The sequence below is a fragment of the Notolabrus celidotus genome, chromosome 20, assembly GCF_009762535.1.
Source record: "Notolabrus celidotus isolate fNotCel1 chromosome 20, fNotCel1.pri, whole genome shotgun sequence".
In the NCBI taxonomy this organism is placed as follows: domain Eukaryota; kingdom Metazoa; phylum Chordata; class Actinopteri; order Labriformes; family Labridae; genus Notolabrus; species Notolabrus celidotus.
In genome coordinates this window covers 19197525-19224675 of record NC_048291.1, presented here as the reverse complement: position 1 = coordinate 19224675, position 27151 = coordinate 19197525, and the positions used below count along the sequence as shown (strand labels likewise).

The 27151-nt window shown below is 38.9% G+C and overlaps 2 protein-coding genes across 2 annotated transcripts in view; one reads left to right on the top strand and one right to left on the bottom strand.

Moving 5' to 3' along the window:
* Positions 1-92: 92 nt before the first annotated feature.
* zgc:158403 (tetratricopeptide repeat protein 39A) lies at positions 93-14613 on the bottom strand. The gene is made up of 18 exons (XM_034711549.1): positions 14337-14613; positions 13407-13511; positions 12773-12904; positions 12457-12515; positions 10404-10471; positions 10206-10270; positions 9571-9670; positions 9408-9473; positions 9213-9321; positions 9052-9119; positions 6735-6794; positions 5201-5362; positions 4995-5086; positions 2730-2850; positions 2538-2649; positions 2332-2446; positions 1923-2039; positions 93-1010 (listed from the first exon to the last, which is right to left on the bottom strand). Exons 1-18 carry the CDS (start codon positions 14369-14371, stop codon positions 902-904), a joined length of 1695 nt encoding a protein of 564 aa, XP_034567440.1. The 5' UTR covers positions 14372-14613; the 3' UTR covers positions 93-901.
* Positions 14614-19135: 4522 nt separating this feature from the next.
* Positions 19136-27151, top strand: part of LOC117831752 (excitatory amino acid transporter 3-like) — a 26243-nt gene continuing 18227 nt past the window's right edge. Inside the window, exon 1 of the mRNA XM_034710566.1 lies at positions 19136-19385. Coding sequence (XP_034566457.1) covers positions 19328-19385 — 58 coding nt within the window. The 5' untranslated portion in view covers positions 19136-19327. The remainder of the gene's footprint in view (positions 19386-27151) is intronic.

Sequence of the window (27151 nt, the reverse complement as noted above, 5' to 3'; positions counted from 1 at the left end):
CTGTATACTGTAGTGTCTTTAACATTTTTAACATGGAATAAACATCACATGGTGCAAATTCATACAAGAGATGGTAAAATGTAAGACAAACAGACGATCATAAGTACAATTTTATTTGTGCAAATATAATTGAAGTATTTGGAAAGTGCTAGAACTGACTAGGAGGTGCATAAACACTCAGTTTTGACTAATACAAAGAACTGAGTTTAGATCAGTAGTTAACAGTTGTTTCACCTCATCAACATGCTTTAGCTGTGGCCTGCAAGGCTTGTCTGCATTCCCACTGCATCCACATGGAGCGAGGCAAATGCATGGCCCGGTGCACGGGACACTGGCTGCAGACTAACTAATGCAGGATTTGAAACGGTTTTATATTTTTATGTTTTTGTTGATGTTTTTAATTATAGAAGCATCTTTACACATTAAAACATCCACAAAGAAAGTACATTATGCATATCATTTAATATATAGCTTTTCTAATACAGTAAAGTAAAATCATACATTCCATTGGGTCATAAAATTAATTTGATATATATATAATAGATTTAATCAACATTAATTAAAATTTAGTGTATTTAATTTATATTTCAAAAATAACATTGTCCTTAGAATAAAGCTGTACACTGCCCTGAAATTTCCCCCCCAGCACTATTTTTATGCATGTAGGAACCAGTCTTCCTAGGGTAGGTCTCTAAAAATATTGTAGGACTTTATACATGATTTATTTTTACAACACAATGTAGTACCTGAAATGCTTGACCTGAACACATTGCTAAGATATCCAGTGTGAAGATGAAGTGATGCTTGAAGGTTAAAAACTGTACCAAGTTAAAACAAGCATATCTGTGAGAGAAACAGAGTCCAGTGTGTCAAGCTTAGACATCCACGAAGAAGGGTCTTTCTACATGTGAGCGTCGTCTTCCTCACTGTGCTCAGCCTTGAGTTTGGCCAGAGCAGCGTGCACCCTGAACTGTGTACGAGACTCCATTGAGTATTCCTTGTAGTTGTTTCTGCAAGTTAAAGCAAGAGAAAAGGTCAGAGTAAAAAAAGTGCAATATGTCTATATCCAACAAGAGCAGAGGGTTTGTCTTCTTCATGTTCGGTAAATACAATGTAAGCGTTCAGCTCCTTCCATTAAAAAACAGCCACAGAGAAGCCAAATCTTTACCCCAGTGAGAGGGTCAAATTTGTGTTTAGGGCAGCCTTTCACACCTACATTTAACAGGCATAGAGCGACCTCTTGTGGCCCTTAAGCTGCTCTACACTGAGCAACCAGAGGGATATAACCTGTGCTTACAGCCTTGAAATAAGAACTTGTTTGTAACATTTTGTAAATCTCAATAAATAAATAAAAAACTTAAATGTATATATTTAATCAAATATTGACACTCAGATAAATGTGTCAATGTACATTTTCAATGGTCTACAAATGTTCTGTAGCAAACATGTTAATGTTTAGGAAATATACTAACAATGTGTTTTCTAGTTGAGTTAAATGGGAAGCATGACACCACTCCTGTTTGTGTTTAATGTCTAGCTTCAGCATGCATTTTTAAAAGGTAAAGAAGTCAGCACTCTAAATGTCCCTTAGTGTGGGCCAAGTAGTGTACAGATCATAGACTTTATAATTGTTTTTTCAAATAATCAAACATTACATGGAATTCAGTCACAAGCTTTTTTTAATACTTTCTGTTGGCATACATTTTTTAATATATTTAAAAGGTTTCTGCCTGACGGCGATGACTGCTTGTTTAGAGCACCATGCCTTCTCTCACTCTAATAAGAGCCCTGCAGATCTGTACCAAATGCACATTATAAATGTGCAAAATCTAAATCTGTCATGTGACTGGATCTACGTGACAGGACCTGACTGTCTCTTATGTTGTGTTAATGAGTAAAGTTCAGAGAAAGGAGTAACTTACTTGGCCTTGTGCAGCAGTTTAATGGCCTCGTCCCGTCTGCCTTGATCTATGTAGAGTAAGCTGAGCTCCACCAGAGTGTTGGGCACCAAGTAGTGGTCAAACCTGATCTTCTTTTCACTGAGCACATACCAAGGGAAGGTGATATATCTATCTGTGTCACTCAGTAACATTTTCCACACATTAAATAAACAGCCTGCCTTTCACAAGACCTACAGTACATACACCCTAGACAAGCTTGAATGCCTCCTCTTAGACATAGGTAGCTACTGTTTTTACTAATCAAACATGACATTATGGACACATCCAGATATGAGCTGCCCGTAAACAGTTTCTCAATTGATACCTTTTATACTTGGGAGAAAAGCGAAGCTGTAAGAGCACACAGCAAAATACATCCATTGACACTCACCTGGCACACACTGTGTTGAAGCATTCCTCAGCTTCATGTGGCTGACCCTGGTTCTTCAAACACAGACCCTTGAGCAGGTAGATCACACAGCGATCATCCACTGAATATTCATTTCCTGTAAAAGAAGGGAAGATGTGATTTTATTTCCGGATCTGCAGTTCCCCCTTAGCTGAAACAGGTTTGTTGTGGCACACAGCTTGCATTACCAGGGGACTCCTGCAGCGTTCGCTCTGCTTGAATCAACGTCTGCATCATGCCTTCAGTCAGCTCTGGTCGCTTCCTGATCATACTGAAACCATTCCACATGTACATCATCTCCTGTAAAGAGACAAAGAATGCTGTTGAAAGGCTTTGTGGGTCGGCATGTTTTGTGAATGTTTTTGTGAGTTGACATTTACCAAAACTGGCACAGAGAGCCTGACTGGGCCAGAAGCCTTGTAGCGTCTAGCTTTGCGGATAGCAAACTTCTCAGTAGGGGGAGACTTCCCGGCTATTTTCTGCTTGAAGGTGGGAACTTTTCTAGAGACACAAGACAATAAAAGACAAAACTTCAAATGAGCTTGATTTTTAACTACACTGATCTGTCCACTTGGGCAGAGTAACAAGCTAACAATCAAACATGTTAGCTAGCAGAGTTTACAGAGGTACATTTGTTGAGTCTTGTCCTTGCCCACCTCTTTCTACTGACTAATGACTGATAAGGATGGTTGCATGCCGAGGTTCTTGTGGACTTGGAGAAGGCCTACGATCGTGTTCCACGGGGGCTCTTGTGGGGGGTACTGCGGGAGTATGGGGTTCGGGGGGCGCTACTGCGAGCTATCCGATCCCTGTACGACCAAAGTGAGGGCTGTGTCCACATACTTGGCACAAAGTCAGACACGTTCTCAGTGCCTGTTGGCCTCCGCCAGGGTTGCCCCTTGTCACCGATCCTGTTTGTAATTTTTATGGACAGGATCTCAAGGCACAGCCGGGGGGAGGAGGGTCTCCAGTTCAGGGGGGGCTCAGAATTTTATCTCTGCTTTTTGCAGATGATGTGATTCTGTTGGTTTCTTTGAGCTGGGATCTCCAGCAGGCATTGGGGCAGTTTGCAGCTGAGTGCGTAGCGGCCGGGATGAGAGTCAGTACCTCCAAGTCTGAGGCCATGGTTCTCTGCCGGAAAACGGTGGATTGCCCTCTCTCGGTGGGGAGCGAGACTTTGCCCCAAGTGGGGGAGTTTAAGTATCTCAAGGTCTTGTTCGCGAATGGGGGTAAAATGGAGCGTGAGATCTACAGGTGGATTGGTGCAGCGTCAGCAGTGATGCAGGCGTTGTACCGGACCGTCATGGTGAGGAGGGAGCTGGGAGTAGAGAGCCGCTGCTCAGCCAAGGTGGTTCGGGAATCTGATAAGGATGCCTCCCGGACGCCTCTCTTTAGAGGGATTATATCTCCTGCCTGGTCTGGGATCGCCTCGGGATTCCCCAGGAGGAGCTGGAAAGTGTTGCTGGGGAGAGGGATGTCTGGGTCAATTTGCTTGGACCGCTACCTCCGCAACCCGACTCCGGATAAGCGGAAGAAAATGGATGGCTGGATGGATGCATGCTTTATTAAAAAGTACTTTCTCTGTTAAGTCCAATTAAGTTCATAAAAAGTGGAAGCTGTATATTATCAAGATGAGCAGAAACAAAAATTTGTAAGAGCAGAGCTTTTTGAAATAAAAGCCATCTTTTAAAATATTAGATAACAGTTTAGTGTACGTTGCCACTCGACCCAAAGAAACGGTTCTCCAAATAGAAAGCTTGAACAACCCTCCCTTAATAGAGGTGGAGGCTTAAGACACCACTAATTTCCAACATACAATGTTGTTTTGAATTCTCTATCATAACAAGTAAAGCCACACTCACACGAGAGAATTAAGTCAACAACTCTGCTAACAACCCCATGTGACTACCTTTAGTACACTTAAGACTCTAAGGGAATGAACAACTCTCAGGAACTAAATCAACTGCTCTGCTAGCAAACCCATATGACTACCATTGGTATACTGACGATTCTTAGAGTCTGAACAACTCTCAGGAACTAGGTCAACTACTCTGCTAACGACTCTTCATGACTACAATTAGCATAATGATGACTCTTAAAGGCTGATCAACTCTCAGGAACTAGGTCATCAACTCTGCTAGCAAACCTAGATGACTACCATTAGTATAGTGAAGACTCATAGAGGCTGAAGAACTCTCAGGAACTAAATCAACTACTCTGCTAGCAAACCCATATGACTACCATTGGTATACTGACGACACTTAGAGGCTGTACAACTCTCAGGAACTAGGTCCTCAACTCTGCTAACGACCCCATGAGACTTCAATCAGTTTACAGATGACTCTTAGAGACTACATTACTCACTGGAACTAGGGCAACAACTCTGCTAACAAGCCAATGTGACTATTATTAGTACACTGACGACTCTATTATCGAGCTCCATCCACTAGTCTGTTTAGAGCTGAAGAAGCCTTTCAGAGGAGATGTGAGGATTTGAGAAAGTCCAAATTGACTTCTCGGATCAAGCTTCGAATCCACAACCTGGATGTCTGAGAACTTTCACAGACAAATACAACAACATACTAAAAATACAAGAACATTGAGTTTGTCATGTAATAAAGAACAGTTATGGTGTATGTGTTTACCTAAAGAGCTCTACCTCATCTTCTCCAAACGGCCTCGCTTCATCTTTTGGCAGCATGCTGAGGTAAGCAGCTTTCATGTAGACATACATTGCCTATCAGGCAGAAACAAAAAGGTAAGTACGTGATAAATGAGTGTTAAGGTTTGTATTATCTTCTGACTTCTGTTAAAGTAATTCTGATCTGTTCTGGCCTGTTCTTATCAGTACCTTGGACCAGCGGCTCTCCTGGCTCAGCAGGTCTGCGTAAAAGTACGCCATCTTCCATGCTCGCTTGTACGTGAAACACCACATCAGCTCCCAGTAGCACATGTGGTGGAACTGCTTCCATGCCTGCTGTGCCTTGCAGCCATCTTCAAAGAGAGCCACAGCCTGGTAGGACAGTTTTATTACACACATCAATAAAGACATGACGGTAAGGCTGCATTTGAGGTATTTTGCATACTAAATATTAACACTGAGCTGAAGTTCTCTACTTCACCAACCAAGAAGGTTTGCAAGGTGTATAATTATGTAAAGTTTGTGATAACAAAATGCAAAAACATTACATGTACACAAAATAAAAAAATCATAATTTGTCTATGCCACTGTCACATCTTTTAAAGGGGACATATCACGCTTTTTTCATCAATATATATCGGTCTAAGAGGTCCCCAAAACATGTCTTTAAAGTTTATGCTCAAAAAAACACTTTGAAATCAGATTTTGGCATGCCTGAAAAGTCCTCTTCTTCATTCCTCATCAGAACACTCTGTTTTCCCTCTGACCACGCCCCCTCCGGAAGTGGATGTGCCTCGGCTCTCCAGCACGTTGATCTAATGTTTACATGTTGGCTGAATATACACGGCTGCTCAGAGATCGCGTTACTTCAACCCTCTGAATCTGATCCTGACGGAGAGGCGCCTGTAGCAGGACCTTTCTGAACGATTGGTCATAGATTTAGTGTTTCTTGTTGTTTTATTTATCAGTATGTAGACGTGTGTCTTGGTACACAGCTACGAACATGTAGCTATGTGGCTATGCTAACTAGCGCTAGCACTTATCCATGATAAATAAAAATCATCCACTAGATCTTCAAATCTGCAGACGTGGGGAGTAAAACCGACCTCTGCCAGAAAGGCAGCAGGACCTTTTATGAAGGATTGGTCACAGATTTAGTGTTTCTTGTTGTTTTATTTGTCAGTATGTCGACGTGTGTCTTGGTACACAGCTACAGCTACAGCTACAGCTACAGCTACAGCTACAGCTACAGCTACAGCTACAGCTACAGCTATGAACATATAGCTATGTGGCTATGCTAATTAGCGCTAGCACTTATCCATGACAAATAAAAATCAACCACTATATCTTCAAATCTGCAGACGTGGGGAGTAAAACCGACCTTTGTGTTTATTAAGACAGCCTACAACTAGCATGCCTCCCTCCTAAGCTCCTTGTTAGCACACATTTGTGCAGGTAATGAAAAACGGGGGAGGGATTCAGTATTATTTTATACAGTCTATGGTCTGAACAAGCTCCGAGCTCTGACTCCGTGACAGACCGGATATTGTTGTTACGTAACAAAAACACGGAAGTCTAAACGGCTCGTTTCACACACATTTACAGAAAGGTGTAGAAATCAAAACAGGGGCAGAATGGATTTTTTTCATTCTCTGGGGGTTTGTAGACATGCCAGGGACACATATTTCAGGTAAAGAACCATTAAAAAGTCAATTTTGCATGATATGTCACCTTTAATACACACCTCATCAATGTTTCCCTTTATCTCTTCAGTCCTGCCTGCAAAGAAGAGGAAGATTGCCCCCTGGATTGAAGAGAAAAATGCATTTTAAATATCAAATTTCATCCTCACAATGTTATGTCAACATACGCCATGTTAAATTCTCATCTATTTGCAAGCAGTCTTTTAGTGTGGTAATAACTCTTAGAATTGTTTAACCAAGACACTTCCATTTCGATTGGGTACACATTGTGTCAGAGCTTTGAGTTTGTTCTCTGGGATGGGCGGCATGTAGGTAAAAGGTGGAGCGGAAACAAGGATTGTGACTTTACAAGAAGACAGTCAGGTAATGTTGTGTGAGTGATGGGATAAGGGTGTGGAGGTGCATGTGCAATGAAGGAAAGGTGGTGGACTCTGGGTGTTTTACTGTTGCAGTAAAGGGGGAGTAAGTATCAGACCAAAGTTATGATCTGAGATGGAGGTCATGCTGAGTCGGAGTGTAAATGATGAAAAAGAGAAATAATATATGAGTTGAGGGAGGGGGTCAGGATTAAAAGGAAGCGTTGACGTACAGTGAGACTCTGAGACTGTGTACACATAGTATGTTAAGAAAGAGGACAAGTTTAAATAAGGACTTGACAAGAGATAAGGAGGACATAAAAAAATAACACATACACTAAACACCACAGGCTAAAATCATTTTCACCAAAGGATTATTCTGGTTTATTTTGGACATCTACAGACTTATAAACTGTTTTGTTTTTTAGTTTGTGCCATACTTTCTACCAACAACAATAATTCCATTTTAAAGATTTTACTGGACCAGAATTTTTTTTGTAGCATAAAAGAGTTTTTGCTTGAGATTTTATCATCATTATTGAACTGATATATTAAACAAGCCATGCCTATTTAGGAAACCTAACATATTCAATATTTAACTGGAAGCTTAGAAAATAATTATATTGTCTGTACCCTTGTTTCTATTTTCTCTGTTCTATCATTTTATTATTATGAGTTCAGATAATTTAATTAAATAAAAGCATTTCAAGCCAAAATACTATTTGATAATCACTGGCATTTCTTCTGCAATTATTCATAATCAAGCTCTCTGACAGCAGGTTTGAAACATCAAGTTGAGACAACAGCGACTAACATAACCTTTGTTGTGCTGCAGGTGTAGACCATAGACTGTATAATTAATAGACGTAGTATCTGTGATGTCACTCATCTGTTTCAGAAGCCAATCGTCAGCAAGAGCCATATTGGAAATGCTGAATGCAACCTAACTTCTGTAAAGCTGGTATGAGGCGAAGAGGGGGGCTTTGAGCCTCCTCGCCAACATCTACAGTGTTCCTGCCTGTCAGTAAAGTCAGTCATGTCCTTAAATGGGCAAAACTCGTAATCTTAATATCTTCTGAACTGTCCCGTTGTAAATAAATGCACCCCTCTCACAAGTGTGCCAAGTGAGAAATTAGCTACTCAGAGCCAAGCCGTTCTTTGAACCAGGCTATAAACATGTTTATTATTGCCGCAAATATTGTCTTTTTTGAATTGGTGTGTATGTGGTTTCTGGTGTTTCTGCAGCCAGCCTCAAGTGGATGTTGGATGAACTGCAGTTTGTAACACTTCCGCATGGGTTTCATAATTTGAGACCGGACGTTGCCGCCTGGGGTAGACCATAGACTGTATAATTGGTGTAGTCGGTAAAAGTAAATACTCGAGCATTCGAATATCATGTCCCATCCCTAATAGCCTTCATACCCTTGACTCATGTATCATTGTATGCTGATGACACCATGATAAGCCAGAGAAGCTTCTTCTATTTTAAATCTCAGGCTCTAAATTTTGTCAAAGTTCAACACTGTCAAGGCAGTTCACTATTAGGTAACAGCAAAAATATTATCATGTCAAAGTTGCCTGTTTTGCCAGTTTTGTACTCTCATTGGTTGAAAACATAACACCTACATCAAATTAAATGCTTAGTTTGAGGCTAAAATTAAGTTTTTGTGATGATATTTTTCTGGCCATATTTGTAGCTAAAAGGCACAAATAATGAACAAAAGCTGGCAGTGTACATTTTACACTTAAACTCTCATTTCTAGACAGAATGTACCCAGTTTTTCCTCCAAACTGAGAAGATGATGAGAACAGATTATTTGTATTTATTTATTACTTTATTTGACAGGGGCCATGCTAAACAAAAACTGTCAAGCCAGAGTTAGCTATAAGCAAATTTTCATCTGTGGTCCCTGGACAGGAAGATGGAAACGAATGTACAATACAAATGATAAAAAACATACTGGCATTTAAAACAATATAGATGATACTTATTGCCACTCACCCTTGGATAGCGAAGTAGGAAAGGTTTCAGTAGGCTTTCAGCTTCAGCCACTTCTCCCTCACCAGTACCTAAAAGGATCAAACAGCAATATTCCACGATAAGTTATAACACAGTATAAATCATCAAATGCATATCTTGAGACAATATGAATATTCTACAACCTAGTATGAAAGTGAGAAAGGTGTAGTAGCAGAGCAGTAAGAGAGCACACAGCATGGAGCGCAGATTCATCCCTGTTGCACCATCACGAAGCAGGGACAGACCATATTCCTAAAACAGGACCACACATGTACAAATCATCCATGAGTGTGTCAAGTAATAAGTCATGTATAGTACAGGAAGTTTATATTTCACACCTTGTCTCCAGAGAAGCCTGCAAACTCCAAAAGTTTGAGTATTCGTGGGGGGAATAGAGAAAGTGTCTGTAAATAAAGATAGCCAGGTGAATGTGTAGTACAAACATGCAGTTACACAAAATACTCTCACATGATGGTGTTTGGAGATTGTTTCGTGACATACCAGATTAAACGCCCCTATTCCAAATGCTATTCCTCCCTCTAAGTGAAGGTGGCTGGGTCCTTTGAGAAAGCTTCGAGACTTTATGAAGGAATGCAGCTCTCTGGATGATAAAGGAACACTTTGTAAGTTTACATGTTAACACAAGCTGGCGTAACAAAATAACCCTGTATATCATGTGGATTTTAAAAGTTAAAAGGGTGCTACAACAATTGGATTTTTAATTAAACACAACCAGGAAACTTGTAAGGTACACATTAGAAAACCAAACGATCAGAATCTGAACAACAGAGGCAGACTTATTTAGACTTTTTGCCTCATGCAGAATCCACAAATCACTCCCAACTACATTTCCCACAATGCACCTCCTTTTCCATCCTTGTTGAAACTGACCCTCCAAAGTCTGACATAACTCTGCTCACATCAAAACAAATATTTCTTCCAGCTTAGATACTCTTCATGACAAGGAAACTGTAGTCCATTTTTGATTGGTTGACTTCCTCTTTGACAAGAATACTTTGAAACAAGTACTGCAAGTTTGGCTTTCAAACAAACAGATAAGTTGTCACCCATAATTACCCACTAACATTTCTAAGTACTTACATTACTAAACACAATGTTTTTCTCTTCACACTTACTTGTAAATAAGGTAGCTGTTTCGTACTTTAATCCCTCCTTTGATGAAACTCACCATGTTCTCATCCTGCAAAAAAACATTGATAAAATATGTGTAACAACTGAGTCATATATACAGTCTTCAAAGCCTTGATAGAAGTTTGGACATACTATATAAGATGATGTGCAAGTGTTAAAATAAACAGACTAGCCTACTATACCTGTAAGAAGGTGAGGGCAGCTCTTTGGAGTTGGCACTCTGCATAACACACTTCTGCATGAAGCTGCTCTGGAATAACACACACATATATACAGTGCTCAGCATAAATGAGTAGACCCCCAACAGATTGGTTAGAAAACCTTTAGTTTCCTTTCAGGATCAGTATTTTCAGTATACCCCACATGTGGACCATTGATTGCAATCACAGCTGAATTTCTGAAGAAGAACTGGGTGAAAGTGGTTTAGTGGCCAAGTATGTCTCCTGATCTGAACTCAATCGAACACTTGTGGGGAATTCTGAAGAAACAAGTTGAGCATCACTCTCCATCAGGCATCAAGGCACTAAAAGAGGAAATTCTCAAAGAATGGAAAAAGATAGATGAAACAATATGTCGGAGCATTGTATACACACACAGTAAAGGGGAATTGTTGGATTTTCAACCTGGGTCCTGTTTTTAAATACTATAAGGATCATTTCCATTATGCTTTAAGACACTCAATAATTTTAAATCTTTGGGCAAGGAGCCTCCAGGCTTGTTTTGTTGTCTAAATCATCCCTTTATCAAAACAATGTCTCTCAGCGTAAAATTAGAAAAGATTTGGGGATTTCATCATCAATAGTACTAAATATCATTCAAAGACTAAGAGAATCTGGAGAAATCTCTGTACAAAGGGGATAAGGCCCAAACCAGATATTGTATGGGGCAGCACTGCCCAAAAAACAAGCATGACTCTATAGTGGAGGTCACTGCATACACTTGAAATCACTTCCAAAAACCCAAGTCATTGAACATAATTCACTGCTGCATCCATAAATGCAGGTCAAAACTGTACCATACTTAGAGGAAACCATATATAAACGTGGTATTATCTGGAAATGCAGGTGAATTGTTTGGGCCCGAGGTGGAAAACTTTCCTGTTATCTGACATATCAAAATGTGGTCTTTTTGGAAATCTTAGAACGCCATTTCTTCTGATCTAAAAAAGGAGAGGGTCCACCTGGGTTGTTAACAGAGCCCAGTTTAAATGCCAGTATCCATGATGATATGGGGATGCTTGTGTGTCCATGGCATGCCTACACATCTGGGAAGGCACCATTGATGTTGAACAATATGTACAGGTTTCGGAGCAATATATGCTGCCATCCAGTGAATGCCTTTTTCTGCAAGACAATGCCAAACCACCCTGCAGTCCCAAGTTGTCACTCATTGAAAACATTTGTAGCATCAAAAAACAAGAAATACAACACAGGACACCCGGAACTGTCAGCAGCTGAAATCCTATATCAGGAAAGAGTGGGACAACAATTCAAGTTCAAAAACCCCAGAAACTGGTCCTGCCGGTTACCAAACCTTTCTAATGTTGTTAAAAGAATGAGGTATAGCAAATCCTTTTGACACATGTTGCTGGCACCATTTTTAAAATTTGCATTTTTTGAATAAAATAGTAACATTTTCCAGTTCAAACATTTGATACATTGTTTTTTTTAACTATTTTCAATTCAATTTAGGAATTGAATGATTTGCAAAATATCAAATTGTGCTTTTTCTTTACATTTTTCAGTGTCCTAACTTTTTAGGAATTGGGGTTTTACTTTATTTACTTTATTTTACTTCTGACTCCTGCTTCTGACCTACTTGTCGCACCTAATGGTCAGGCACCTTTGTATCTTAAAGAGCTCATAGTGCCTAGCTCATAGTCCCCTATTACGCTCCCAGCATGCAGGCCTGCTTGTCGCACCTTAAGTCTCTAGAAGTAGTATAGAAGGTAGAGCCTTCAGTTATCAGGCACCTCTCCTTTGGAATAATTTACCAGTCAAGGTCCTGGAGGCAGACACCCTCTCTACTTTTAAGATTAAGCTTAAAATGTTCCTTTTTGATAAAGCTTCTAGCTAGAGCTGGCTCAGCTTGGACCAGCTCTTAGTTATGCTGCTATAGGCTTAGACTTGCTAGGGGAACTGGCACACTGACACACTGGGATCCTATCTCACCCCTGCCAAAATTTCACACTTATACTGCTTAATTGAAACAGAAATGAGACAACCAAGCTTTTACCTTCAGTAAGTGAGTCCCCTGCTGACTTGTTTGCCAAACCTGGGGATTTCCGCCGAAATCTGAAAAAAAAAAAAAAAAAAAAAAAAAAGGCCAGACAAGGCTTTCAGTTAACATCTTGAATGACACCAAGCCCAAAAATGACACAGTTATAGCAGCTACTTTAATGGCTCCTCTCATGCAAACACATTCAAATCTGTAATTTTGTCAGAAGCAGGTCATGTAAATGCATTCAGGTATATTTGCCTTTTATGCTTCATAGATTGTTGAAGAAAAGTCAGCAACCCCTTAAAAAATAAAGTGTTGTGTTTTGTCTGACCTCTGGCAGACTTCCTGGGCACTCTTCATGGTATTTCCTGCATTGCTGATGTCATCATGCTGGAAAGTCATCATAGCCTGCATTTCCATGATAGTGGCGTAGATAAGAGCATGGTACATACTCTCATTCACTCTACAAAGAACAAGGAGCATTGTACACATCAGTGTTGTACATATCATACCATGAGCAAACACAGCTTAGGTTAAGAGCAGAGCATCTGTATGAACTAAGCATTTTCCTTCTGAGAAGATATAAAGAGTAAACATATTGCTCTCTTTATTCTTCCCATCTTATCTTCCATACGTGCATGTCTTGTGCACAGTGTTTGTTTTCCAGGGCCACATTTCTGTCGCCTGTTGAATCAGTCAGACCTTGGGCGTCAGCTTCAGCAAACACCTCATATCCTGGAGAACTGAAGCCTATACCAGTGCCACCCGAATGTCTCTGACAGCAGCACACCACTTCACAGTTCACACCACAGACGTTTCTTGTTATCACCCGCAGCCAAAAACTGCTGACATCGAGCTACAACCACAATGAATATGCTAAAACTAAGTTGGAAGTTCACTGAAAATGTTGCCCTGAGACATTAAAACCCACTTGAAGCCCAAATTGATCAGGATTTTTCTGTTACCTTGGCCGCAGCCTCTCCAGACTCTCACTGAAGTGGTTGTTAAGGAAGAGATCCAAAGCCTCCATACACTCATCCAGGCTTTCCTTCAGTGTTATCTGCGAGGAGCTGCCAAAAACACACAAACATGGATAAAAATATACACACAGGAAATACAAATGCACTGTACTGCGTGTGCTGGGGTAAAGGAGCAGCACAGAGCCCATTGGTAAACATGCATGGTGCATGTGCTCTCCAGGTAAGAGGGTAACAGTGAGTAACTTTAAGTTACAATACTTTTCCATTAGAAGTGCGTTTCACTGACGTAAATAAAGCCCCATCTAAAAAAAAAATTAAAGAATTCACAGGTTTCATTTTCAAAGAGTGTCATTTATTAAAACTTTGTATTTGTGTTGACTTTGGCGCCCCCCTGTGGACTAAGTGATCTTGCTTATTTTGTCCTGTACATGTGTAAATTATGTTATCTCCTCCTGCTTTCAAGTAACAGTCAACTATTTCACTCATTAAGAACATTTAATGCAGAAACAGGGTTTTTCTTGACGTGCTGTCAATCACCTCATCTGACACCTACCCTCTGACAGCGATTTCAGGCTTTAAAATAACAAAACAGAAATGATCAATACCTTTTTCTAACAATCTTGTTTGCTTTTCTGGGTCATAAAGAGGCATCACTGTTCATTTCAGTCCATTTCATGACCACTCAAAAACTCCTCACAGGAGCTTTAAAATAAACTGTGCCATCTTGTGTGACAAATAGAAAACTGCTGTGGGAGATGACGCGGAAACAAATTTCCTATGACTTCAGTTTCTTGTGGAAAACGTATCCATAAAAAACGAGAAAAGGCAGGTTATCCGACCAATCTATCGAGGAGTAAGGGGGGGGGGGGGGGGGGGGGGTATCAAATTATGTGCGTGAGTTTTGGCTGTACTCACTTTCGCTCAGCATTTGCGTCTTTCCCATTGGACATGTTATCCTACCAAACGGCGTGCCCCAAACACCTGTTAGGAGCTCAGCGGGTGACTGAAAAAATCCAGTTGCATTCACGACGTCCACCGTCAGACCAGGCTGTCCCACGAGACTATAGTTGCAGAAAAGTTGCAGGTAAATAACAAAGACTTCCCTCCTTGGTTATATGATACTGAGCTGAAGTGCTCTGGTGTGAAGGCATGCGTGCATCTGTGTGGATCCAATAGATTGTGTGCATGCAAACAGACTCCTCCTCTCTGACATCACTGCCACGCACACATTAAACAGCGTGAATCACATGCAGGACCTGAGCGAGCTGCTCCCAGGCCAGTGCTCAGCTGACAGCACAACAACAATGATATATGTTTTGATTTCTCCTTTGGAATCTCCTTTGGAATCATATACCAGTCTATTCATCATTGCTCCTACACAACAGGATTTGTAGGATGAATTAAGTCCAGTGGACATGAAGTAGGCCTAACCTTTGAATCTATCAAATTCAAGTTTGCTTTATTGGCATGAACAAAGACATGTTATTGCCAAAGCACATAAATTCATACAATACATTATATATATTCACAACACACTACACTCATCATATATACATTAATCACACACCATATTCATTACATATTATATTCATCACATACATATCAACCACATATTACATAATATATTAGATATTCTATACGCATTAATGAACGATTACCCGTACAGCATATCTCAATGTCCTCACCCGATGCGGCACGCTCACAAAACCCCAACCCAAAATCAAACACCATGGAATGGTGCGTCCCTCAGGCTGTGACAGGCAGACACATATTTAGCAGCCAGAGGAGCTGCTGACCCTTCCCCCAGGAGAACTGACAGTTTCTCTTCTGGGGTTAATGTTGGGAAGTTTGGTACCATTTTTGTAATTTCCCTGTTGTGGGCATCTCTTAGTAAAGAGAACTTGCTGCAGTGGAGGAGGAAGTGCATCTCTGTCTCTATGTCCCCTGTAGAGCAGTGAGCACATAGACGCTCCTCTCTGGGCAGCCATGTCTGTCTGTGTCTCCCTGTCTCTACAGCCAGCTGGTGGTCATTCAGCCTGTATATGGTCAGGATACGTCTTTGTTTTGTATCTCTGACACTGTACAGATATTCAGATAATTTATAATCACTGTTTAGGGTCAAATAACAATTCATTCTACTTTGGGTCTTTGTTTGGTTTCTCCAGTGTTCTAAATACAGATCTTTGGAGTGCTTCATTATGAGTTTAATTTGGTTGTGTTTTGGATCAGTGCTGACTGGAGTCTGGCTGATTAGCTTCCTCACCAGCTTCCTCACCAGCTGACTAAGGGGACATTTTTCTATCTATCTATCTATCTATCTATCTATCTATCTATCTATCTATCTATCTATCTATCTATCTATCTATCTGTGTATCTGTCTATCTATCTATCTATCTATCTATCTATCTATCTATCTATCTATCTATCTATCTATCTATCTATCTATCTATCTATCTATCTATCTATCTTTTAACAGGCACAAACTTTGTGACTTTAGCATTGTAACAGTAATACAGATGTTAAGGCTGATATTAATAGTTGTTGCAGCTGGAGTCTGGCAGATCCATAGCAGCAGGTCGTCTACAGCAACAATCCAGAGGAACCTACGAGACAAGGGAGCTCAAGACCTATGGTTTGTAACTTTAATGGGACATGAAGATTTAAAGTTAGTGAAAGGAAGACAGATAGAGTTGAAAGGGGGAAAGACGGGATCCCAGTGTGTCAGTTCCCCTGGAGGTCTAAGCCTATGGCAGCATAGTTAAGAGCTGGTCCAAGCCTGAGCCACCCCTAACTATAAGTGATATCAAAAAGGGAAGCTTAAGCCTACCCTTAAAAGTAGAGAGGGTGTCTGCCTCCTGGAATCTGGCTGGTATATGATTCCAAAGCAGATGGGCCTGATAACTGAAGGCTCTACCTCCCATACTACTTTTAGAGATTTTAGTTGCAACGAGCAGCATGCATTGACCGTTGAAACCTTTAAAGTCAGAGGGATTTTATGGGGAGCTAGTGTGGAGAAGCTAATACAGGAGACATGTTCTCTCCTTTCCTAGTCATAGCCAGAAAATCTTGAATTTACAGTGTTTCTACATAGAAAGTCAATAATGTAACTAAACAATATCATACAAATAATAATATCAATAGGCTAATACCAAACAGTAAATAAGAGTTTTTAATATATGGCCATATATTTGAATGAAGCAAAAAAAAACAATAGGCCTGTATAAAGAACCCCTCATCTTCAGGCTCTATCAGAGCAGTACTTTGCTTTGCTTTGCATTGGTATTTATGCGTGGAAGTGTAAAACAACAGAAGTCTGTCTAGCATTGAAATCATGGCCACACTGTTGGACAACTGATGAAACAGACCATGTTGATTTTTTTTTTTACACAAAGGGGTGTCTAAAAAAATAGTAGCTAACTTATTATCAATCAGTGATTATTATAAGTGAGTTTCAAGTTGAAGAAGAGAGTACAATTGCACTATAAACTCACTTCTCTCCTAGTTCAATTGTAATTCCGCAGTACAGTCACATGGTGGGAATTTTTTTTACATGTAAATTGAGATGGATGCAATGTTTGTATTTGTTTAACTTTATCAGTTATTTCACAGGCCTATTATTTGAATTTATTATAGCATTGCCCCTTGAGATGCATCAGCTCATTTTCAAGGGGGTCCCAATTGAGTGGTGGATGTGACAAGTTCAGTCATGAAACAGAAAAATAAACAAAAAATGAAATTACCAATCAGGAAAATCAAAGGCAAAAATGTGTTGACAGTGCAATTATTTGCCTACATTTAATATTATTACTTGATTATCAACATCTGACGTCTTAAAAAATAAATAATAATAATAATAATAAGTTTTAGGGAAAAGTTTAAATTAAAAAAAAAAAAATTGGGAAAAGTAATAATAATAAAAAAAAAAAGTCAATTCATAATAATGAGATACTAAGTCATAATTATGAGATAGGCCTAAATGGGCTTTCATGTGTGTTGCGCCGCAGCTACAGTTTGAAGGGGCTGAGACAAAGCTTTGCAGACCTTAATGGACATCATCATTGAAGACTGCTTTAGATGTGGATTCACAAATCGTGAAATAACCTTTTTGAGGGCATCCATTGTTTTCAGTTACAGCATCAATAAAATAACCTGCAATGCTTCTAGCCATATCATTTTTCTTGAGAAACCATCAATGCAACCACTGATGCATATTCCATAGGGCTTTAATTTGTCATAGCCATCTATATGCCATACATAGTTTGGCCCACGACTGACATACACACGCCGTCTCAAACTGTTGTGCGCACACAGTTCTACCCCGCACCCATCTATCAGTCGCATCAATTGACACACAGTTTCTCTGTCTGTAATTATTCTGGCCATCCAACATATTTGGTGCATCCAGCTGTAGCTGTGTTGCTTGCCAAACATTTGCAACTGAAAGTCTATGAAGGCATTAAGTTCTGCAAAGCTTTGTCTCAGCCCCTTCAAACTGTAGCTGCAGCGCAACACACATTGAAGCTCATTTAGACCTATCTCATAATTATGAGTTAGTATCTCATTATTATGAGTTAGTATCTCATAATTATGACTTAGTATCTCATAATTATGACTCAGTATCTCATAATTATGACTTAGTATCTCATAATTATGACTTAGTATCTCATTATTATGACTTAGTATCTCATTATTATGACTTAGTATCTCATAATTATGACTCAGTATCTCATAATAATGACTCAGTATCTCATAATTATGACTTAGTATCTCATAATTATGACTTAGTTTCTCATTATTATGACTTAGTATCTCTTTATTATGACTTAGTGTCTCATAATTATGACTTAGTCTCTCATAATTATAAGATAAGGTAAGATAAGATAAGATATCACTTTATTGATCCCCAGGGGGGAAATTCAGTTGATCAGTTGTTACAGCAACCCAGACATAAGTACAATCAAGAAGAAGTTTCAATAAGTAAAATAAAATAAAGTAAAATAAAATAAATTAAATTAAATTAAATTAAAATAAAATAGAATAAAATAAAATAAAATAAGTAAAAATAAAAATAGATAAATAAAGCTAGAATACAATTTAGATATATACAATGTTACAATGGAATTTAGATTAAATATAAGTAATAACAGGCAGTATTAAACATGTTTCAGTAGTGACAGGTTGACATGGTGTGATTATGGTTGGTAATGACAAATTAAGCAATAAATAAAAATAAATAAATACATGTAATATGACCATGAATTGTAGTTACAATAATAATGTAATATAACATAACATAATATGGCGAGATAATTATAATACAGTATATTATACATTATAATGCCAGCAGCAGTCAAGAGATTCAGTTCAGGATGAGATTGAGTGTGACAGACTGCAGGTCAGTGGTCAGTGGTCAGTGTGACTTAGTATGTCATAAAGATGACTTAGTGTCTCATTATTATGACTTAGTATCTTATAATGACTTACTTAGTATCTCATTATTATGACTTAGTATCTCATTATTATGACTTAACTTTTTTTTCATTTTATTTATTTTTTACTTTTCTCCCCCCAATTTTAATTTAATTTAATTTTTTTACTTTTCCTAAAAAAATATTTATTTTTTAATTTTCCTTTTTTTTTTTTAACTGGCGGAAACGGGCTTCCATAGGATACAGTAAGACGAAGGCTAATCAGAGCTGCGTATCTGCGGTATCCTAGCGACTGAATGACCAGTTTGATGGACGTGGAAGACTCCGTGGTTGCTATGGTTTTTCTCCAGTTTCCTGAGAGAAGTTTTCGGTACTTTCATTCTGCGACGACAAGTTTTAAGTTTTGTTTTCTGTGAACATAGAGGAGACTCCGGAAGACGATGAGTCTGAAAATATAGACTGTAACTTTAAGGAAGAATGTGGCTTCATCTCCAGGAATGTATTCTGTTTTCAAGTCTGATGGCTGCCCTCTTGGGTAAGTTATCAGGACGGGACATGTTATGAATCTGAGTTAAACACAGGGTAGGCCTTATTGAGTTTCAATGACAAAGATGAAGTTATGAAAAGTAATGTTTTGTCTTTTGAATATTGGCAAGTAGGCCAACGGCAGGTGATTTAAACATGGCGACCTGACTCAGCCACAAGTAGCCTTCATGGCATGCTAACAGCAATACAGTTCGAAAACAACAACAACAACAACAACAACAACAACAACAACAACAACAACGTAACGTTTTTCTAAAGAACACTAGTCACATCATGACTGTCATTATATCAAGTGATTTAATTTAATTTTTTTCATTTTTTTTGTTTATCGAGTTGGGACAATGCAAATTAATCAACATTAATGCATTGAGCATCAATGGAAATGCGCTGGAATAGCACAGATGCTACATTTCATCCTTAGTCCCAAGGCAGGTACCTACCATATACTGTATAAAATAGGTACCTACTAGGGATGTACATTTTAATTATTTTCCGTGATCGATTTTTGGAAATGTAAACGATCAATTATCGATTAATTGATAAAAAAACCCATTATTATTCTTACGTCAAAAACAAGGCCAAATAGGTTGTTTTCCCCCTAAATTTTATTTTCTACAGCAACAAAATGCATATAACTGACGGGATTGAATACGGGCACACGTTTGACACGCAGAATTTCAACGATCAGGCTCATAGAAATATTCTCCGCGGACATAATCTTATAAAGTGAAGGCTCATAATACTAACAGAAAAGTGCTTCAGACTCACTGTGTCCAGTTTTCTGTCTACTCGTTATTATTGAGAAAAATAAACATGTGTATTCGGTCAGGTGTCAGCCAGGAGCGCAACCGGGTCATAATCAGTCCCGCTGGAGAAAAGCCCAGACGGCTCTGATGTTGCTGCTCTGTAAACGTAGCGTACCAGAATTTCCCACCTGTCTGTTGCCTTTGTATCCAAAGGTGGGAAATATCCTGTTTAAAGCTGTCAACCTTTGTGTCCGTGTCGTTGTTGGCAGCAGTTTTGTATTGATCCTCTTTTAAAAAGCGCACGTGGAGACCTGACGCACAGCCGCAGCTGAGCGTCTCCGCTGTGCGCAACAACAACTGAATCACATCGAAACATGCTTTAAACTTAAAGGGGACATATCACGCTTTTTTCATCATTATATATTGCTCTAAGAGGTCCCCAAAACATGTCTTTAAAGTTTATGCTCAAAAAAAACACTTTGAAATCAGGTTTTGGCATGCCTGAAAAGTCCTCTTCTTCATTCCTCATCAGAACACTCTGTTTTCCCTCTGACCACGCCCCCTCCGGAAGTGGATGTGCCTCGGCTCTCCAGCACGTTGATCTAATGTTTACATGTTGGCTGAATATGCACGGCTGCTCAGAGATCGGGTTACTTCAACCCTCTGAATCTGATCCTGACGGAGAGGCGCCTGTAGCAGGACCTTTTTGAACGATTGGTCATAGATTTAGTGTTTCTTGTTGTTTTATTTATCAGTATGTAGACGTGTGTCTTGGTCAAGCGGCAAACTCCGGTCTCAAACGATGAAGCCAATGCGGAAGTGATATAAACTGCAATACATCGAAAATCCGCTTGAGGCTGGCTGCAGAAACACCGGAAACCACATAGATATGAATGGGAAAAAGACGATCTTTGCAGCATTAATAAACATGTTTACAGCCTGGTTCAAAAAACGGCTTGGCCCTACAACGCTAATCTCTCTAATGGCACACACTGTACGGGGGTGAATTTTTTTCTAACGTGACGGTTAAGAAGATATTAAGATTATGAGTTTTACCCAAATAAGGACATGACTGACGTGACTCCCGGTCGGGAACACACAGCCATTGGCTAAGAGACTCACACTACGTCACACTCTGCCTAGTTGAGTTCCGCATTACCAATATGGCTGCTGCCGTCGATTTGCTTCAAAACAGCTCTCAGGAACAGATGGGTGACGTCACGGATACTACGTCCATATTTCATACAGTCTATGGTCTTGGTACACAGCTACGAACATGTAGCTATGTGGCTATGCTAACTAGCGCTAGCACTTATCCATGATGAATAAAAATCATCCACTAGATCTTCAAATCTGCAGACGTGGGGAGTAAAACCGACCTCTGCCAGAAAGGAAGCAGGACCTTTTATGAAGGATTGGTCACAGATTTAGTGTTTCTTGTTGTTTTATTTGTCAGTATGTCGACGTGTGTCTTGGTACACAGCTACAGCTACAGCTACAGCTATGAACATGTAGCTATGTGGCTATGCCAATTAGCGCTAGCACTTATCCATGATAAATAAAAATCATCCACTAGATCTTCAAATCTGCAGACGTGGGGAGTAATACCGACCTCTGCCAGAAAGGCAGCGGGACCTTTTCTGAAGGATTGGTCACAGATTCTGTTTCTTGTTGTTTTATTTGTCAGTATGTCGACGTGTGTCTTGGTACACAGCTACAGCTACGACATGTAGCTATGTGGCTATGCTAACTAGCACTAGCACTTATCCATGATAAATAAAAATCATCCACTAGATCTTCAAATCTGCAGACGTGGGGAGTAAAACCAACCTTTGTGTTTATTAAGACAGCCTACAACTAGCATGCCTCCCTCCTAAGCTCCTTGTTAGCACACATTTGTGCAGGTAATGAAAAACGGGGGAGGGATTCAGTATTATTTTATACAGTCTATGGGCTGAACAAGCTCCGAGCTCTGACTCCGTGACAGACCGGATATTGTTGTTACGTAACAAAAACACGGAAGTCTGAAACAGCTCGTTTCACACACATTTACAGAAAGGTGTAGAAATCAAAACAGGGGCAGAATGGATTTTTTTCATTCTCTGGGGCTTTGTAGACATGCCAGGGACACATATTTCAGGTAAAGAACCATTAAACAGTCAATTTTGCATGATATGTCACCTTTAAAACACCTCACTGATAGCTGAGTGTAATATGAGGCCACATGATGTTTGTTCCACGTGAATTAATAACAAAAATGTGTGTTTCGAGTAATTTCTTAACAATCAATTAATCGATAATCGATTAATTGTGGTCATCTCTAGTACGTACACAACACAGACACAGTAAGACTCTAAAACCTGCAGCTACAAATCATATGATAGACAATAACAAACCAAAACACAGACAGACAAATTCAAGACTAACAAAACACAGGCAGACTAATTCAAGACTAACAAAACACAGGCAGACAAATTCAAGACTAACAAAACACAGGCAGACAAAATCAAGACTAACAAAACACAGGCAGACAAATTCAAGACTAACAAAACACAGGCAGACTAATTCAAGACTAACAAAACACAGGCAGACAAATTCAAGACTAACAAAACACAGGCAGACAAAATCAAGACTAACAAAACACAGGCAGACAAATTCAAGACTAACAAAACACAGGCAAACAAAATCAAGACTAATAAAACACAGGCAGACAAATTCAAGACTAACAAAACACAGGCAGACAAAATCAAGACTAACAAAACACAGGCAGACAAATTCAAGACTAACAAAACACAGGCAGACAAAATCAAGACTAACAAAACACAGGCAGAGAGAATCAAGAATAACAAAACACAGGCAGACAAAATCAAGACTAAAAAACACAGGCAGACAAATTCAAGACTAACAGAACACAGGCAGACAAAATCAAGACTAACAAAACACAGGCAGACAAATTCAAGACTAACAAAACACAGGCAGACATAATCAAGACTAACAAAACACAGGCAGACAAAATCAAGACTAACAAAACACAGGCAGACAAAATCAAGACTAACAAAACACAGGGAGAGAATTTCAAGACTAACAAGACACAGGCAGGCAAATTCAAGACTAACAAAACACACGCAGACAAAATCAAGACTAACAAAACACAGGCAGACAAATTCAAGACTAACAAAACAGGCAGACAATATTAAGACTAACAAAACACAGGCAGACAAATTCAAGAATGAGATAACACAAGCATACAAATTCAAAACTAACAAAACACAGGCAGACAAATTCAAGACTAACAAAACACAGGCAGACAAATTCAAAACTAACAAAACACAGGCAGACAATAATAAGACTAACAAAACACAGGCAGACAAAATCAAGACTCACAAAACACAGGCAGACTAATTCAAGACTAACAAAACACAGGCAGACAAAATCAAGACTAACAAAACACAGGCAGACTAATTCAAGACTAACAAAACACAGGCAGACAAAATCAAGACTATCAAAACACAGGCAGACTTATTCAAGACTAACAAAACACAGGCAGACAATTTCAAGACTAACAAAAACACAGGCAGACAAATTCAAGACTAACAAAACACACTCAGACAAAATCAAGACTAACAAAACACAAGCAGACAAAATCAAGACTAACAAAACACAGGCAGATAAATTCAAGACTAACAAAACACAGGCAGACAAAATCAAGACTAACAAAACACAGGCAGAGAGAATCAAGAATAACAAAACACAGGCAGACAAAATCAAGACTAACAAAACACAGGCAGACAAATTCAAGACTAACAAAACACAGGCAGACAAAATCAAGACTAACAAAACACAGGCGACAAATTCAAGACTAACAAAACACAGGCAGACATAATCAAGACTAACAAAACACAGGCAGACAAAAAAAACTAACAAAACACACGCAGACAAAATCAAGACTAACAAAACACACGCAGACAAAATCAAGACTAACAAAACACAGGGAGAGAATTTCAAGACTAACAACACACAGGCAGGCAAATTCAAGACTAACAAAACACACGCAGACAAAATCAAGACTAACAAAACACAGGCAGACAAATTCAAGACTAACAAAACAGGCAGACAAAATCAAGACTAACAAAACACAGGCAGACAAATTCAAGACTAACAAAACACAGGCAGACAAAATGAAGACTAACAAAACACAGGCAGACAAATTCAAGAATGAGATAACACAAGCATACAAATTCAAAACTAACAAAACACAGGCGACAAATTCAAGACTAACAAAACACAGGCAGACATAATCAAGACTAACAAAACACAGGCAGACAAAATAAACTAACAAAACACACGCAGACAAAATCAAGACTAACAAAACAAACGCAGAAAAAATCAAGACTAACAAAACACAGGGAGAGAATTTCAAGACTAACAACACACAGGCAGGCAAATTCAAGACTAACAAAACACAGGCAGACAAATTCAAGACTAACAAAACAGGCAGACAATATTAAGACTAACAAAACACAGGCAGACAAAATGAAGACTAACAAAACACACGCAGACAAAATCAAGACTAACAAAACACAGGGAGAGAATTTCAAGACTAACAACACACAGGCAGGCAAATTCAAGACTAACAAAACACACGCAGACAAAATCAAGACTAACAAAACACAGGCAGACAAATTCAAGACTAACAAAACAGGCAGACAAAATCAAGACTAACAAAACAGGCAGACAATATTAAGACTAACAAAACACAGGCAGACAAAATGAAGACTAACAAAACACAGGCAGACAAATTCAAGAATGAGATAACACAAGCATACAAATTCAAAACTAACAAAACACAGGCGACAAATTCAAGACTAACAAAACACAGGCAGACATAATCAAGACTAACAAAACACAGGCAGACAAAATAAACTAACAAAACACACGCAGACAAAATCAAGACTAACAAAACAAACGCAGAAAAAATCAAGACTAACAAAACACAGGGAGAGAATTTCAAGACTAACAACACACAGGCAGGCAAATTCAAGACTAACAAAACACAGGCAGACAAATTCAAGACTAACAAAACAGGCAGACAATATTAAGACTAACAAAACACAGGCAGACAAAATGAAGACTAACAAAACACAGGCAGACAAATTCAAGAATGAGATAACACAAGCATACAAATTCAAAACTAACAAAACACAGGCAGACAAATTCAAGACTAACAAAACACAGGCAGACTAATTCAAGACTAACAAAACACAGGCAGACAAATTCAAGACTAACAAAACACAGGCAGACAAAATCAAGACTAACAAAACACAGGCAGACAAATTCAAGACTAACAAAACACAGGCAAACAAAATCAAGACTAACAAAACACAGGGAGAGAATTTCAAAACTAACAACACACAGGCAGGCAAATTCAAGACTAACAAAACACACGCAGACAAAATCAAGACTAACAAAACACAGGCAGACAAATTCAAGACTAACAAAACAGGCAGACAAAATCAAGACTAACAAAACACAGGCAGACAAATTCAAGACTAACAAAACAGGCAGACAATATTAAGACTAACAAAACACAGGCAGACAAAATGAAGACTAACAAAACACAGGCAGACAAATTCAAGAATGAGATAACACAAGCATACAAATTCAAAACTAACAAAACACAGGCGACAAATTCAAGACTAACAAAACACAGGCAGACATAATCAAGACTAACAAAACACAGGCAGACAAAATAAACTAACAAAACACACGCAGACAAAATCAAGACTAACAAAACACACGCAGAAAAAATCAAGACTAACAAAACACAGGGAGAGAATTTCAAGACTAACAACAAACAGGCAGGCAAATTCAAGACTAACAAAACACACGCAGACAAAATCAAGACTAACAAAACACAGGCAGACAAATTCAAGACTAACAAAACAGACAGACAATATTAAGACTAACAAAACACAGGCAGACAAAATGAAGACTAACAAAACACAGGCAGACAAATTCAAGAATGAGATAACACAAGCATACAAATTCAAAACTAACAAAACACAGGCAGACAAATTCAAGACTAACAAAACACAGGCAGACAAACTCAAAACTAACAAAACACAGGCAGACAATAATAAGACTAACAAAACACAGGCAGACAAAATCAAGACTAACAAAACACAGGCAGACAAAATCAAGACTAACAAAACACAGGCAGATCATTTCAAGACTAACAAAACCCAGGCAGACAAAATCAAAACTAACAAAACACAGGCAGACTAATGAAGACTAACAAAACACAGGCAGACAAATTCAAGAATGCGATAACACAAGCATACGAATTCAAAACTAACAAAACACAGGCAGACAAATTCAAGACTAACAAAACACAGGCAGACAAATTCAAAACTAACAAAACACAGGCAGACAATAATAAGACTAACAAAACACAGGCAGACAAAATCAAGACTAACAAAACACAGGCAGACAAAATCAAGACTCACAAAACACAGGCAGACAAAATCAAGACTAACAAAACACAGGCAGACAAAATCAAGACTAACAAAACACAGGCAGACTAATTCAAGACTAACAAAACACAGGCAGACAAATTCAAGACTAACAAAACAGGCAGACAAAATCAAGACTAACAAAACACAGGCAGACAAATTCAAGACTAACAAAACAGGCAGACAATATTAAGACTAACAAAACACAGGCAGACAAAATGAAGACTAACGAAACACAGGCAGACTTATTCAAGACTAACAAAACACAGGCAGATCATTTCAAGACTAACAAAACACACGCAATCAAAATCAAGACTAACAAAAACACAGGCAAGACAAATTCAAGACTAACAAAACACAGCCAGATCATTTCAAGACTAACAAAACACAGGCAGAAAATATTAGGACTAACAAAACACAGGCAGACAAATTCAAGACTAACAAAACACAGGCAGACATAATCAAGACTAACAAAACACAGGCAGGAAAAATCAAGA

Excerpts from the sequence above, each read along its gene's own strand:
- zgc:158403 (XM_034711549.1), bottom strand. The coding sequence starts at position 14,371 with ATGTCCAATGGGAAAGACGCAAATGCTGAGCGAAA. Across the intron at positions 5,363-6,734 it reads TAAAGGGAAACATTGATGAG|GCTGTGGCTCTCTTTGAAGA; the intron begins GTGTGTATTAAA and ends CTGTCCTACCAG. Across the intron at positions 2,650-2,729 it reads GGCTCTCTGTGCCAGTTTTG|GAGATGATGTACATGTGGAA; the intron begins GTAAATGTCAAC and ends GTCTCTTTACAG.